Below are 16,223 nucleotides of genomic sequence, written 5' to 3'. Positions count from 1 at the left end.
TTGGTGGTCTAGTTTCATTTTTTTGCATGTATCTGTCCAATTTTTCCAACACCATTTATTGAAGAGACTGTCTTGACTCCATTGTATGCTCTTGCCTCCTTTGTCAAATATTGATTGAGCATAGTGGCTTGGGTTGATTTCTGGGTTCTCTGTTCTGTCCCATTGTGCCAGTACCAGGCAGTTTTGAGAACAGTGGCTTTGTAATATAGGTTAATATCTGGTATTGTGATCCCTCCAACATTGTTCTTTCTCAAGATTGCTGCAGCTATTCGGGGTCTTTTTTTATTCCATATGAATTTTTGGAGAGTTCTAGGTCTTTGAAATATGCTGTTGATATTTTAATGGTTATTGCATTGAATCTATAGATTGCTTTGGGTAGTATGGACATTTTAATGATGTTGATTCTATCAATCCATGAACACAGTATATTCTTCCATTTGTTTATGTCTTCCTCTATCCCTTTTTTCAATGCCCTGTAGTTTTCCGAGTATAGGAATTTTTGTTGTTGTTGTTTCTCTTTCTGTGAGTTCATTATTGGTATATAAAGAAGCCATAGATTTCTGGGTGTTAATTTTGTATCCTGCTACATTGCTGAATTCATTTATAAGTCTAGTAGATTTTCGATGGAGTCTTTAGGGTTTTCAATGAACAATATCATGTCCTCTGCAAATAATGACAATTTTACTTCTTCTTTTCCAATTTGAAAGCCTTTTATTTTTTCTTCTTGTTTGATTGCCATGGCTAGCACTTCCAGTATTATGTTGAACAGGAGTGGTGAAAATTGGCATCCCTGTCTTGTTCCTGTTCTTAGAAGAAATGGTTTTAGTTTTTGCCCATTGAATATGATGTTGGCTATAAGTTTGTCATATAAGGCTTTTATTATGTTGAGATCTGATCCCTCTATTCCTACTTTGCTGGGAGTTTTTTATGAGGGAAGGGTGTTAGATTTTGTCAATTGCCTTTTCTGGATTAATTGATATGATTATGTGTTTTTTGTCTCTCAATTTGTTTATGTGATGTATCACATTTATTGATTTGTGCATATTGTACCAACTTTGCATCCCTGGAATAAATCTTACTTGATCATGGTGTATGATCTTTGTAATGTAATGCTGATTCCGATTTGCTAGAATTTTGTTGAGGATTTTAGCATCTATGTTCATCAGGGATATTGGCCTGCAATTCTCAGTTTTTGTAGTGTCTTTATCTGGTTTTGGGATTAGGGTAATGCTGGCTTCATAGAAAAAAACTTGGAAGTATGCCTTACTCTTACATTTTTTGGAATTTTAATAAATAAAATAAAAATTTTTTTGGAATAGTCTGAGTAGGATAGTTTTAGTTCTTCTTTGAATGTTTGGTAAAACTCCCCTGTGAAGCCATCTGATCCAGCGCTTTTGTTTGCTGGACGTTTTTTGATTACGGCTTCCATTTCCTCCATAGTTATGGGCCTATCAGATTTTTTTCTTCCTGATTGACTTTTGGGAGGTTGTATTTTTCTAGGAATGTGTCCATTTCTTCTAGGTTGACCAGTTTGTTGGCATAGAGTTGTTCATAGTATTTTTTTTTTACAATCCTTTGTATTTATGTGGGGTCTGTTGTTATTTCGCCTCTTTCATTTCTGGTTTTGTTTATTTGGGTCCGCTCTCTTTGCTTCTTGGTGAGCCTGGCTAGAGGTTCATCATTCCTGTTTATCCTTTCAAAGCACCAGCTTTTGGTTTAATTGTTCTTTTGCATTGTTTTTTTTTTGTTCCCTATGTCCTTTATTTCTGCTCTGATCTTTATTATTTTCTTCTCTCTACTCGTTCTGGGCTTTTCCTGTTGCTCTTTTTCTAATTCTTTGTAGAGTTAGATAATTTATTACCAGTTATTCTTTTTTTTTTAGAGGTAGGCCTGTAATGCTATGAACTTCCCTCTCAGGACTGTATTCACTGTGTCCCATACACTTTGGATTGTTGTGTTTTCATTGTCATTTGTTTCTAGGATGTTTTTTTATTTCTTCTTTGATCTCTTTGGTAACCCAGTCGTTGTTTAATAACATGCTATTTAGTTTCCAAGTGTTTGAATTTTTTTATTGTTTTTATTGTAGTTGATTTCTAATATTATTCCATTGTGGTCTGACAAGATGCTTTCAGTCTTACTGAATTTGTAGAGATTTAGCCTGTATCCTAATATGTGGTCTCTCTTTGAAAATATCCCATGTGCACTTGAGAAGAATGTATATTCTGTAGCTTTGGGGTGAAAATATTCTGAAGATGTCAATTAAGTCCATCTGATATAATGAGTTGTTTAGGATTGCTATGTCTTTGTTGATTTTTGTCTAGAGGATTTATCCAGTGATGTCAATGGAGTATTAAAGTCCCCTACTATGATTATATTGCTGTTGATGTCTCCCTTGATATCTTCCAGAAGTTTTTTTTATATGTCTTTTGGTGCTCTTGCATTGGGTGCATATATGTTTACCAGAGTTATATCCTCTTGTTGTATCGATCTGTTTAGTATTATGAAGTGACCTTTCTTGTCTCTCGTTATGGTCTTCACTTTGAGGTCTATTTTATCAGATATAAGTATTGCTACCCCAGCTTTTTTTTTCATTTTCTTTTGCCTGGATGATAATTTTTCCATCCCTTCATTTTCAGTCTGTGTGAGTCCTTTGTTCTGAAGTGGGTCTCTTATAGACAGCATATGGATCATATTTTCTTGTCCATTCAGCCACTCGATGTCTTTTGATTGGAGCATTTAATTCATTTATGTTTAAGATTATTATTGATAGGTACTTGTTTATAGGCATTTTTATTCTTTATGCCTGTATTCCTTCTTCACTTTCTTTTTCTTCTTTTACAACAGTCTGTTTAGCACAGTGGTTCTCAACCTTCTTAATGCCGCGACCCTTTAATACAGTTCCTCATGTTGTGGTGACCCCAACCATAAAATTATTTTCGTTGCTACTTCATAACTGTAATTTTGCTACTGTTATGAATCGTAATATAAATATCTGATATGCAGGATGTATTTTCATTGTTACAAATTGAACATAATTAAAGCATAGTGATTAATCACAAAAACAATATGTAATTACATATGTGTTTTCTGATGGTCTTAGGCGCCCCCTGTGAAAGGGTCGTTCGACCCCCAAAGGGGTCGCGACCCACAGATTGAGAACTGCTGCTTTAGCATTTCTTACATTGCTGGCTTGATAGTGATAAACTCCCTTAGCCTTTTTTTGTCTACGAAGCTCCTGCTTTCCCCTTCAATTTTGAATGATAGTCTTGCTGAATAGAGTATTCTTGGATTCAGTCCCTTGCTTTGCATCACTTTGTGTACTTCAATCCATCCCCTTCTGGCCTGATGTGTTTCTGTTGAGAAATCAGTTGATAATCTAATGGGAGATCTCCTATAGGTAACTCTGTCTCTCTCTTGCAGCCTTTAAGATTCTCTCTTTGTTGTTAATGTTTGCCATTGTAATTATGACATGTCTTGGTGTGGGTCTTTTGGGGTTCATCTTGTTTAGGACTCTCTGTGCTTGTGTGACTTTTCCCCAAATCAGGGAAGTTTTCTGTCATTATTTCTTTAAATGTGTTTTCTAATCCTTGCTCCTCTTCTTATCATTCTGGCACCCCTATTATACAGAAGCTACTTCGTTTCATGTTGTCCCAAACCTTCCTTAGGCTCTTCTTCTGCTTTCTAATTTCTTCTCCAATTGTTCAGATTGGTATGTTTTCTGCCCGGTCTTCTAACTCGCTAATTCGGTCCTCTGCTTCTTCTAGTCTGCTGTTGAAACCTTCCATTGTGTTTATTATTGTAGTTATATCATTCTTGATTTTCTCTTGATTCTTACATAAGTTGTTGATGTTCTCATCCAGCTGGTTTAGGAACTATGTGACCCTTACTCTGAATTCTTTTTCTGACATACTGCATGCCTCCATTTCATTTAGTTCCTTTCCTAAGGATTCCCCCTTTTCTTTCCTTTGGGGGTTGTTTCTTTGTCTCCCCATTTTTGCTCTCACTGAAGAGTCCAGGTGCCAAGTTGCATGTGGCCTGTGGTTGAAGCAGAGGGCTTGGCAGGAGGGTCACACACTCCAGGACTCTTTGGAGGTCCCAGGCGCTGGGTAGCATGGGGCCTGTGGCTGAAGCAGCCCACTTGTCAGGAGGGTCACGCACTATGATACTCTCCACAGGACCCAGGTGCTGGGTAGCATGGGGCCTGTGGCTGAAGCGGCGGGCTTGGCGGGAGGGTTGCACACTCTGGGACTTGCCCTTGGGCCTAGGTGCCGGGTAGCGTGGGGCCTGCGGCTGAAGAGGTGGGCTTGGTGGGAGGGATTGTACTCCGGGACTCACAGGAGTTTGTGAATGGGGAGGCAGGAGTCCTGGAGTCTGAGTCTGCAGATGAGGTAGCAGGTCTTTGGCTGGAGTGAAAATCAGATTTTTTTGGTTATTGTTGTATGAGTTCTTTGTATATTTTGGATATTAACCTCTTATCAGATATATGAATTACAAATATTTTCTCCCATTTTGTAAGTTGCCTTTTCATTTTGTTGACTGTTTTTTTGCTGTGCAGGAACATTTTTACTTTTGTTGCTTATGCTTTGGGTATCATACACAAAAATTGTTGCCAGATCTGTGTTGCTTTTTTTTCCCCCCTAGGAATTTTACCATTTCAAGTCTTATGTTGAAGTCTTTAATCTATTTAGAGTTAATTTTTGAGTGATATAAGATAAGGGTCCAATTTTATTCTTCTATTCTTATTTATCCAACTTCCCCAATATATTTATTGAAGAAACTGTCCTTCCCTCTTGTCAAAAATTAATTGACTGCTATATGAGGTTTTTTTCTGGCTCTTGATTCTGTTCTACTGGTCTTTGTATCTTTTTACTCTAGTCTATTTTCTGCTAACAATTTAACTTTTTGATTGCATACACTCTATCCTTTTACTCACCCCTTTTGTTTTTGATGTCACTATTTACATCTTTTTATACTGTGTATACAGTAACAATGATTTGTAGCTATAGCTGTTTTTAATACCTTTGTTCTTTAATCTTTATACTAGAGCTAAGTAGTTAACATATCACCTTATAACAGTATTATGGTAGCCTGAATCTGACAATAGTCTCATGTTTACTAGTCTGTTGTTTATTTTCAAATGTTTTCATGTTACTAATTAGTGCCCTTTCATTTAATCTTGAAATTTTTCTATCAGCATTTTTTTTTTTTTGGTCAGTCAGGTTTAGTGGTGATGAATTCCCTCAGCTTTTGTTTATTAGGGAAAGTCTTGCCTTCATTTCTGAAGGACAGTTTTGCTGGGCAAAGTATTTCTGGCTGGTAGTTTCTTTCTTTTAGCACTTTGAATATATCATTCCATTCTCTCCTTGCAGGCCTCTTGAGAAATTCAAGCCCATTTACTATGTTTTATGCCATCTTCTTTTATTAGTTGAAAGTATATTCTTAATTTAAGAAAGTTTTTATTTTGATATTTGAAAAAAAACATTATAAGAATAGTATAAAAATTCTTGTATACTTTTTACTTAGATTCACTAATTGTTAACATTGTCTGTATTTGCTATATCATTTTTCTCTATATCAATGCATACACACATATTTGGAAGTGAGCTGCATACTTCACGTTCTTTTATCCCTTAATATGTGAGTGGATATTTCCTAAAGGACAAGATCATGCATTCACACAGTCACAGTACAATGATTACGATGGATAAATTACATTGATTGAATACTATTATCTAATCTGTAGATCTTATTTAGATTTCTTTAGTTGCCCCTTTAGTATTATTTATGGTCATTCTTTTTTAATGTTTTAAGAAGCAAGCATGATCTCTTATTACGTTTTGTTTTCATGTCTCTTTCATCTTCTTTAATCTGGAAACTTCTTTTAGTGTTTCCTTGTTTTTCATAACATTTACAGATCTGAAGACATACAGGCCAATTATTTTATAGAATGTCCTCTAATTTGACTTAGATATTTCTTTGTGATTGGACTCAGGTTATACATTTTGGACAGGAATATCTCTGAAGTGAGGCTAAGTCCTCAGTGCATGACATCATAAGGCAATGATATAATTAGTTCCATTATTAGTTTGTCTATTTTGTTAAATTTTTAAAGAACCAGGATTTTGATTTACTAATTAGAGCTACTCTTTTTCTGATTTTTTTTCTCATCAATTTTTGCTTTTGTCTTTATTTCCTTTCTTGTCTTTTTGTTTTGGTTTACTTTTTTCTCTAGCATTTTGAGTTGGGAATTGATTTTCATTCTTTTATTCTTAATTGACAGATCTACTTCAGGTTCTGAATTTTCCTCTGATCACTACTTTAAATGTGTACCGTATATTCTAATATATAGTGTTTTGTTATTTTAGAAATTAGGTAATTTAACTTTAGATTTTCCCCTTTTACCTAAGAGTTATTTAATATATTTTAAAAATATTTCCAGATAGAAAAGCCTCTTTGTTTTTTTGGTTTATTACTTCTAGTTTTATTTCATTACATTCAGAGTTTGTAATATTTTTACTTATGGAACTTAATGATGTTTTCTTTGTGACCTAATAGATCAAATTTTTGTGAATGTTCTGTGTGTGTGCTTGAGAAGAAGGTGTGTTCTCTATTAACAAGGTATAAAGTTCTAAATGTATAGCCACAAGATCTGCCTCATTGATTATGTTGTTAACTTCTTCTGTATTCCTATTTATCTTTATCAAATCTTATATTGAGAATAATGTATTAAAGTCTCTTGCTATTATTGTGTTTCTATTTGATGTTTATATTATTTTTCAGAGTCAAATACCTCCATTTTTATAAAGTTGCTTGTTGCATGTTTCGGTATATGGATCTCCATAAATATTGTATCTTCATTGTGAAGTATGGAATTTAGCATTTGAAAATGTTCTTTGTCACACTGAATGCTTTTTGGCTTCAATTCTACTTTGTGTAATATCAGGAACGAAACTTCTGCCTTCTTCTTATTTCTAAATTGCCAGTTCATCTTTGCTTATCCTCTTATATTTAGCCTTTCTGAATTATTGTATACTAGGTGGGTCCCTTGTAGTCAACATAGAATTGGGCCTTGACTTGTTAGCCAATATGAAAATCTTTTTTTTTTTAATTGGTGAAGTTTCCTGAAGTACTTATTGATACAGTTATGTTTGATGTCAACTTTGTCATTATACTGTAATTATAGTTTTCTTTCTCTATATTCTTTTTAACATTTCTTTTGGTATTTAGGAAGTTTGTAATTTTGTTCTAGTTGGTTCCTTTTTTGTATCTATCTTTTATATAGCCTTTAATTTCCTCTTTTCTTATTTAACCTTTTACTGTCAGATGTGTTGGTTTTAAGTGGTATTTTTTTGGTTTCTATCCATTTCCTATTCAACAAATAAATTGTTCTACATTCCCATTATTTCCCTTTTCTCTCCATCCGTCTCCTCATTTTTAGCTGCATACTTTTTTGCTTTCACAGAAAATAAAACATTTATGTATTATTCTTCCTTGTATATTTCTTTTTTTTTTTTTTTACCTTAGAGCTACAATTAAATATATTAAATGCTCATCTCAGTCCTTTTATGTTATTTCCCTAGTTAACTCTTGGTTGAATCTCTCAGATAAAGCTTATTATAGGGCTTTTGAATATAATATTCCTTGAGTTTTTAAAAGGTTAAAAGTTTTTTTTTTTTTTTATAACTTTGATATTTGGACAACTTAGCTGGATATAAAACCTTTGGTTTATATGTTTTTTCCACTTAACTTTCTTAAAAAATGCTACTCCACCGTTGGTTTGCTTTGAATGTTACCTTTGAGAAGTCTGATGCTAGGATACTTTTCTTGCATTTTAAAATAATTTGGATATTAAGTCACTTTTATCTAGTGATTTGAAATTTAAATTTTAATATTTTAGCATTTAAATTTTATTTCCTTTATATTTTAAATATTGCCAAGTTATTTCTTAGAGTTTTTACCTTTCCAGATCAATTTTTGCGTCCTAAAAACAGCCCTTTCATATATGGATTCAGTTTTTTTTTTTTTTTTAAATCTTTATAGTTCAGATTATTACATTTGTTCCTCTTTTTTCCCCCCATAACTCCCCTCCTTCCAGCTCCCACCCCACCCTCCACCCTCACTCCCCACCCACTGTGTTCATCCATAGGTGCATGATTTTAGTCCAGTCACTTCCCGCATCTCCCACACCCCTTTTCCCCCCAAGAATAGTCAGTCCATTCCCTTTCTATGTCCCTGATTCTATTATAATCACCAGTTCATTCTGTACATCAGGTTATTTATTCACTTGATTCTTAGATTCATTTGTTGATAGATGCATGTTTGTTGTTCATAATTTGTATCTTTACCTTTTTCTTCTTCTTCCTCTTCTTAAAGGATACCTTTCAGCATTTCATATAATACTGGTTTGGCGGTGATGAACTCCTTTAGCTTTTCCTTATCTGTGAAGCTCTTTATCTGACCTTCAATTCTGAATGATAGCTTTGCTGGATAAAGTAATCTTGGTTGTAGGTTCTTGGTATTCAGCACTTTGAATATTTCTTGCCATTCCCTTCTGGCCTGCAAAGTTTCTGTTGAGAAATCAGCTGACAGTCGTATGGGTATTCCCTTGTAGGTAATTGAGCCTCTTTCTCTTGCTGCTTTTAAGATTTTCTCTTTGTCTTTTGCTCTTGGCATTTTAATTATGATGTGTCTTGGTGTGGTCCTCTTTGGATTCCTTTTGTTTGGGGTTCTCTGCGCTTCTTGGACCTGTAAGTCCATTTCTTTCTCCAGATGGGGGAAGTTTTCTGCCATTATTTCTTGAAATAGGTTTTCAATATCTTGCTGTCTCTCATCTTCTGGCACTCCAATAATTCTGATATTAGTCCGCTTAAAGCTGTCCCAGAGGCTCCTTACACTATCTTCACACTTTCGAATTCTTTTTTCATTTTGCTTTTCCAATTGGGTGTTTTTTGTCGAATCTTTTGTTTGATTCTTGTGCTCCTCTGGTCTGCTATTGGGTATAATATTCTTTATTTCAGTCCGTGTATGCTTACTTTCTAATTTCTTTATCGTAGCATTGAGGGTCTCATTAGTTTTCGTGAGGCTCTGCACAAATTTATGGCAAGCCCTCAAAATTGCGATTCTTAGCTCCATATCCTCCATTTCTGTCATGTTTTTTTGTCTCCGCATCTTTTATGCTTTCTTGGTGTACCCCCTTGTGGTCTCTGTGCGCAGTCTTGTTCTAGCCAAGCCTTAATTGTTGTAGTTAACACTAGAGGGATTTGACCACCAGGCCGACTGGCTGTAGGAATCAGCTGTTTGGAAAGCGTCTGTCTTCTGGGGAGGCGCTAGTCCAGCCTTTGCCTGAGGCGATCGGCAAATGGCTGTGCGCAGGGTTTGGGCGGGGCGGGCTCAACAAGGCGGGGGGAGGGAGCAGCTATGGCCACTCTCAGTCCTGTCCCAGCAACCGCTGCAAACCTCGGAGGGGCCGTAGCCAGACAGTCCCGCTTCTCCCGTTTGAGTCTGGGTCCCTAGAGACTCGCCCGGATCTGTAGCCCAGAGTCTGAGACTCACTCCTGAGTGAAAACGACAACCGCGCCCTCAGCCACCAGCCCGCTTTGCGCGCGCACCACCTCACCACCGCACCACCGTACCTTTAAATTTTCCACACTGCGCCTCCTCTGTGCGTCGGAATGCTGTTGTTTTTGCTTCTAGTTGAAGAGTCTCTCCTCAGCCAGCCTTCCTGTGGTTCTGGGTGATGTCCGTTCCGACTTTTAGTTGTATTTTTGAAGTGGTTGTTTACGGCGGCAGTCTCTGGTGTTTACCTATGCCGCCATCTTCCTTTTCACAGTTTTTTGTTTTTAAGTTTTGGATTATAGTTTTAAATTAGTTCTAAATCACTTGTTTTTCTTTTTCAGGAACTCCTTTTATATATATGTATATGTAAAAGATTTTTTCTGTCTTCCATTTCAAGTACTTTCTTTCTAACCATTGTTATTCTTCTTAATTTTTTTGTTGTTTTTCTGTAATTCTTCAATGTTCCTTATTAAATGTTAATTTAACAATTCTCCATTAAACACATTATAATTTAATCTTTATTTCTGAGGTAGTTTTCACTTTTCTTGGATTTATTTCCTAAGTTCAATCAATTCTTGTTTTTGTTTCTTCCTGATTTTTATCCATTTTAGGTCTTAGTTTTGGATTTTCTGACTCAAGATTTATAGGTATAAAGCTTAAAATTATTTCATTTTTGTTTAAATATATTTCATTTCATTTAAATAAAGTGTATTTTTAGTGTTCTTTTTTTAAAAATATTTTTATTGATTTTTTACAGAGAGGAAGGGAGAGGGATAGAGAGTTAGAAACATCGATGAGAGAGAAACATTGATCAGCTGCCTCCTGCACACTCCCTATTGGGGATGTGCCCGCAACCAAGGTACATGCCCTTGACCAGAATCGAACCTGGGACCCTTGAGTCCTCAGGCTGATGCTCCATCCACTGAGCCAAACCGGTCAGGGCAGTGTTTTGGTTTTTTATGTGTGTGTGTGTGTGTGGGGGGGGGGGGGGGAATGCATTTTTATTAGCTGAAATCTTTCAATTTAAACTTTCTACTCAAGTCAATTTTGGTAAGTTACATTTTCTTAGGGACTTACCCATTTTATTTAGGTTTATTAATATACTAGAGGCCTGGTGCACAAAATTTGTGCACTCGAGGGAGGGGTCCCTCAGCCTGGCCTGTGCCCTCTTGCAGTCCGGGACCCCTTGGGGGATGTCTGCTTGCTGACCCCCAGGGATCGGGCCTAAATCGGCAGTCAGACATCCCTCTTGCAGTCTGGGACCCCTTGCTCCTTACTGCCCCCTGCAGCGGAGGTGGAAGAGGCTCCCGCCACTGCCACTGCTCGCCAGCCGTGAGCCCGGCTTCTGACTGAGCAGCACTTCCCTGTGGGAGCGCAATGACCACCAAGGGGCAGCTCCTGCATTGACCGTCCGCCCCCTGGTGGTCAGTGCACATCATAGTGATCAGTCATTCTGCTGTTCAGTTGATTTGCATATTAGGGTTTTATTATATAGGATTGTAATTGTTTTGTTATATTGCCTTGTATGGATATATACAATTGCATAGTCCCTTTTTAGTCAAATACAGTAACACTGGTTCTAGGGATTAGGTTGTGGGTAAATTTGGGGGATTATTAAGCCTACCATAGATAACAGTATATTATTTTTCTTGTTATTACTTCACATAACCTGACTCTTCAGAGTATAAACATTAGAGACAGAAATGTGAGTTCATACGGGTTTGAATTTTCCCAATTTGCACAGATATCTCATTCCAACTTTTTCTTAGGATTTGTCCTAAGTTTAGACTTAGAGCTAGCACTGTCTTACAGAGGAGTCTTTCTGATGCTTTGATAAATAACCGCCTGTGAATAGACTATATTACGGACATTTTACTTAATATACTTCACAGCAACTAATGTTCAGTGTACTACCTGTAAGTTGCTTGAAGGCAACTCCATTAGGTTGAGGTCTGTGAGGCCACTGAAGAAGATTTCACTTTTCCTGGTTTGTTTGTTTGTTTTTTTGGTAAAGGCTTTATTTATTTATAGTTAACACTAGAGGCCTGGTGCATGAAATTTGTGCACTGCGGGGGGAGGGGGGGGAGGAGTCCCTCAGCCCGGCCTGCACCCTCTTGCAGTCCAGGACCCCTTGGGGGATGTCCAACCACCACTGCACTTGCCAGCCATGAGCCTGGCTTTGGGCTGAGCGGCTCTCCCCCTATGGGAGTGCACTGACCACCACGGTGTAGTTCCTGCATTGAGTGTCTGCCCCCTGGTGGTCAGTGCGTGTATAGCAGCCAGTCATTTCACTGTTCGGTTGATTTGCATATTAGCCTTTTATTATATAGGATACCACACAGTCTACCCATTTAAAGTGTAATATTTGGCCTGGCCAGTGTAGCTTAATGGTTGAGCATCAACCTATGAACCAGGAGGTCATAGTTTGATTTCTGGTCAGGGTGCATGCATGGGTTGCAGGCTTTATCCCCGGTGGGGGTGTGCAGGAGGCAGCCAATTCTCTCTCATCATTGATGTTTCTATCTCTTTCTCCCTCTCCCTTCCTCTCTGAAATCAATAAAAATATATTTAAAGTATAATATTTGATGATTTTTAATATATTCACATATTTGTACAATCGACAATCAATTTTAAAACATTTGCGTTACTCCTAAAAGGAAACCCATACTGTGTAACCCCAAACTCTTGAGCCCTACCTAATCTATTCTTTTGGTCTATTTTCTATCTCTGTAGATTTGCTAATTCTGGACATTTCATATATATAGAATCATACAATATGTGGTCTTTTGTGTTTGGTGTGTTTTACTTAGTATGTTTTCAAGATTCATCCATGTCGTAGACATATCAGTGCTTCATTTAATGGTTCCATAATATTTCATTGTGTGGATAGATCACATTCATCAGTTGGTGGATGTTTGTGTTGTTTCTGCTTTTTCGTCCCCTAGCTTTTTTTTTGTTGTTAATCCTCACTTGAGGATATTTTTCCATTGATTTTTAGAGAGAATAGAAGGAAGGAGGAGAGGCAGAGAGAAAGAAATATCGTTGTGAAAGAGATACATTGATTGGTTGCCACCTGTACATGCCTCAACCAGGGCAGGGGATCAAGCCTGCAACCCAGGTACATGCCCTTGACCAGGATCAAACCTGGGACCTTCAGTCCGTGAGCCAATGCTCTGTCCACTAAGCCAAACTGGCCACGGCTGGTCTCCCAGCTCTTTTATGTCTCAGTCTAATTGAGAAATAGACAATTGGAGATTAAAAATATTAGCTTTATCAATGATGAAGATGATTACAGCATAAAGCTCAGCTCTCTAATTATCTATGCTGTAGCTCTTCTTTCCACTCCCTCTCCCAGCTTCTCAACACACAGGGCAGAGTCTGCTCCAATCACTTTATTTCAGTGATGAGCAGAGATGATGCTCTGGGAACAGGCTCTTAGTAGGAGAGAGAAACCAGAAGGGACCAAGTCTTATACTTTCTCTAGAGAAAGAGGGAGGAGGATGGGACCATACCACTTCAGAAAGGGGAAAGTCCCTGCTTTGGGAGCCAGTACAGGCTGGATACTGGGAGGGAGATGGAATGATTTCTTCTAACACTAAGAAGACTGATATTTTAGCCTGGCCAGTGTGGCTCAGTGGTTGAGCACTGACCTATGGACCAGGAGGTCACTATTCAAATCCCAGTTGCAGCACATCCCCGGGCTGAATCCCCAGAGGGTGTGCAGGAGGCAGCTGATCAATGATTCTCTCTCATTATTGATGTTTCTATCTTGTTCTCCCTCTCCCTTCTTCTCTAAAATCAATAAAAGTATATATTTTTTTTAAAAAAGAAGACTGGTATTTTAGTTCTCTCTCATAAGTTAAAGCAAATCATGTTTTCTTTGATTATGAATTATGAAAAGTTCAAATCAAACATGTAAACAGTTGAACACTGTAAATGATGGCACTTATTAGTTGTAATATATAGCTTGTTGTCCCATAATTTATAGGTTCCTTCACCAAATAAAGGAAGATAATTCTGAGATAATTAGTAAACTGTGGACTGATATTCAGCAGAAAATAGCAACACAGTCACAAATAACAAGCCCTCTAGGGACTCCATCATCCACCTCTCCATCAGAGGAAAAAAAAGGTTTGTTTTCACATTATATTATTTCTTACAGACAATAGCTTGCTATATTTTTTTCTTTCTTGAACACAGTAATCTTTAAAGAAGTTATTTGAGTTTTGACTGTCTTAGCCTAATTGACCTGTGAATTGAAACGCTTTAATCATTTTTTCACCTGAGATGCTTTTGGAAATACCTTTTGTTTTAGCTGCTCTGAATGCGACCAATGCTGTCAAGAGAGTCCACACCAGGCTTCAGCCTGAAGAATCTTCTGAGTCTCTAGACTCCAGCTGCGTTGTGGGACAAGTGCTGAACTCCAGGAAGCAAAAGCAGCTGTTAAATAAAGGTTCTGTCCCTTAATTCACAAAAATGAATTATTAGACATGTAACTTGACATGGCCATCTTAATGTCTTAGTGAATGCTTTTCCTTTCAATCATCCAGTTGGATATAGCTAAGTATGAATTTATTGAGTCGTAGCTAAGGAATGCCTCCTTTTATCCCATGTATCCTTGTAGAATGCTGGCTCTATACATTCCTTATAGATTGTGTAAACCCAGTTTAATCAGAATAGTTTTTTGTGATAAAATTGTGGTAACTTCTATAAAAATGTTTTATAAATTGTGAACAACAGCCAAAGGTTTTACTAGTAGTTTCCTAGTGTAATTTTTCCTGATCTTAAAATAGAATGATTTCTGTCATTTATCAGTGAAAAAAAAACCGGAGTTGTGTGCCCCTTCCAAGCAGAAGGGAAACATGCTGTCATCTAGCACAGCCCCCACAGACTTATCAAGTAGCACCAATCCCAGCCTGGATGTCCTCAAGCACATGATACATGAAGTGGAACACGAAATGGAAGACTATGAGCGGTCGACGGGACGCGAAGTCAAGGAACCGCAGAGCAGCCAGGGTCTTACAGGCTTCACCCTGTCGCTGGTGAGCTCCCTCTGTCGCCTGGTTCGGTACCTTAAAGAGGTAAGCACATGAGGTTAGTAGGGTCTCCTCTTCAGAGTGCTGGTGGAAAGGTGTAGGGTTTTTTCTCTACATCTAATTGTTTGCAACTTCCAAGTAAAGTATAGTCATGTTTGAATAGCTTTGTTTAAAATGCCTCAGTTTTAGATTATGTGCAGTGAAAGTTTATCCTCTTCATTTTCCTCTATAAGCTGATTTGTGCATCAGCTGGCATGTAGGTACATGCTCAGGTAAGTGATGCTGATTTTAATATGAACCTTAGTGAAATGTAATTAGGAAAGTAAATCTGCTATAAGTAAAATATCTTGTGCTAATATGGACTAACACTATTTGGCAGTTATAGATTAAATAGAGCTATTAATGTGTCCTCATTCTGCTGCTTTCCTCTGCTTCCTGCTCCCTTTTAGTTCAGTTTGGAGAATAGCATGCCTGTTATCTGTAGACACAGATTGAGGAAATCCCTTATGTTATCTCATGACTGGTAACTTGGGCTTTCCTTCAGTATCTTAGTGGCAGATATTTTATTGTTGTGAAATCATTTATAAGACAAGCAAGAATTGTTTCTTTAAATCATTTGTGAATAATAATCCTCAGAATGCTGTGGAATTAGAGTTAGCTTATGTAGTTCATCTTTTAAAAAATCTATTCAAACTATTTTTACATGTTTAAATTTGTTAAACATAAAATATGACAAATATTTGAGGAAATGTTATTGTTTAAAAATTTGATTCACCTCTGTAACTCAGAGGTTTCAATTCAGAGGTCTTCAGAAAATTGCTTTTTAGTGAAAGATTTATTATGGTGTCTGAGTTAGGAGAGTCTTAACATTCTTCCACCCTCAAGTCGGATCTCCAGGAGTGTACTTTTGGCTCTGAAAGTATTACAGGCTTAGAAGCAAGTACTTTTTAGTTAATCACTTGCTTTACAAAGCTCAACCACTTAAACCTGTTGTCATTTATTTTAAATGAGAGGCCTGGTGCACAAATTTGTGCACGGGTGGTCCTTCACAGTGGCCTACGGGGATTGGGCCCCAGCTCGTGCCCCCAGGCTCGTAGCCCTAGCTCACACCCACAACCTTGCAGCTCCGCAGCCCTGCCTGGCACTCTGTCGTGGCCTGGCCCTCCCCCGCCACCTACTCCACTATCCTGTTTGCGGGGCAGTCGGTTAGGGCTGGGCCCCCTGCCCGGCTCCTTCAGCCCCTGGGAGTCAGGCAGCAGCCCTGCCTCCCGCTGCCGCCACTGGTCGCTGTCTGTGGGGTGATCGGGACCCCCACTCGCACCTGCCTTGGCCTGGCGCCTCCCGCTCACCTGCTCCACCATCCCGCTGTAGTCCCGCTCTCGCGGGGCACTTCAGGGCCAGCAGCACCTCCACTGCCACCCGCTGCCAGCGCTGTGCTGCTGACGCCCGCCACATTCCGCGCTGCTTCCTGGGGGTCAGCACACATCATAGCGAGTGGTTGAACTCCTGGTCGAGCAATTTGCATATTAGGCGTTTATTATATAGGAGGATTATATTTTAACATTTAATTTTCAAATTGGTGATCTATTCACATGGTATGAAATTCAGAGACACGGAAGAGTATATGATGAG

The 16,223-nt window shown here is 38.0% G+C and overlaps 1 protein-coding gene across 10 annotated transcripts in view; it reads left to right on the top strand.

The window, feature by feature from the left end:
* SPICE1 (spindle and centriole associated protein 1) overlaps positions 1–16,223 on the top strand; it is a 64,009-nt gene that overhangs the window by 28,576 nt on the left and 19,210 nt on the right. For all 10 annotated transcript variants that reach the window (XM_070406207.1, XM_070406208.1, XM_070406205.1 and 7 more), the window contains 3 exons: positions 13,544–13,686; positions 13,871–14,008; positions 14,371–14,636. In XM_070406207.1, coding sequence (XP_070262308.1) covers positions 13,544–13,686; positions 13,871–14,008; positions 14,371–14,636 — 547 coding nt within the window. The remainder of the gene's footprint in view (positions 1–13,543; positions 13,687–13,870; positions 14,009–14,370; positions 14,637–16,223) is intronic.

Source organism: Myotis yumanensis, unplaced genomic scaffold, assembly GCF_028538775.1.
Source record: "Myotis yumanensis isolate MYYU_CA2020_CCGP unplaced genomic scaffold, mMyoYum1.0.hap1 SCAF_2, whole genome shotgun sequence".
In the NCBI taxonomy this organism is placed as follows: Eukaryota; Metazoa; Chordata; class Mammalia; order Chiroptera; family Vespertilionidae; genus Myotis; species Myotis yumanensis.
Note: the sequence above shows the minus strand (reverse complement) of the source record. Positions and strands in the feature narration are given on the sequence as shown.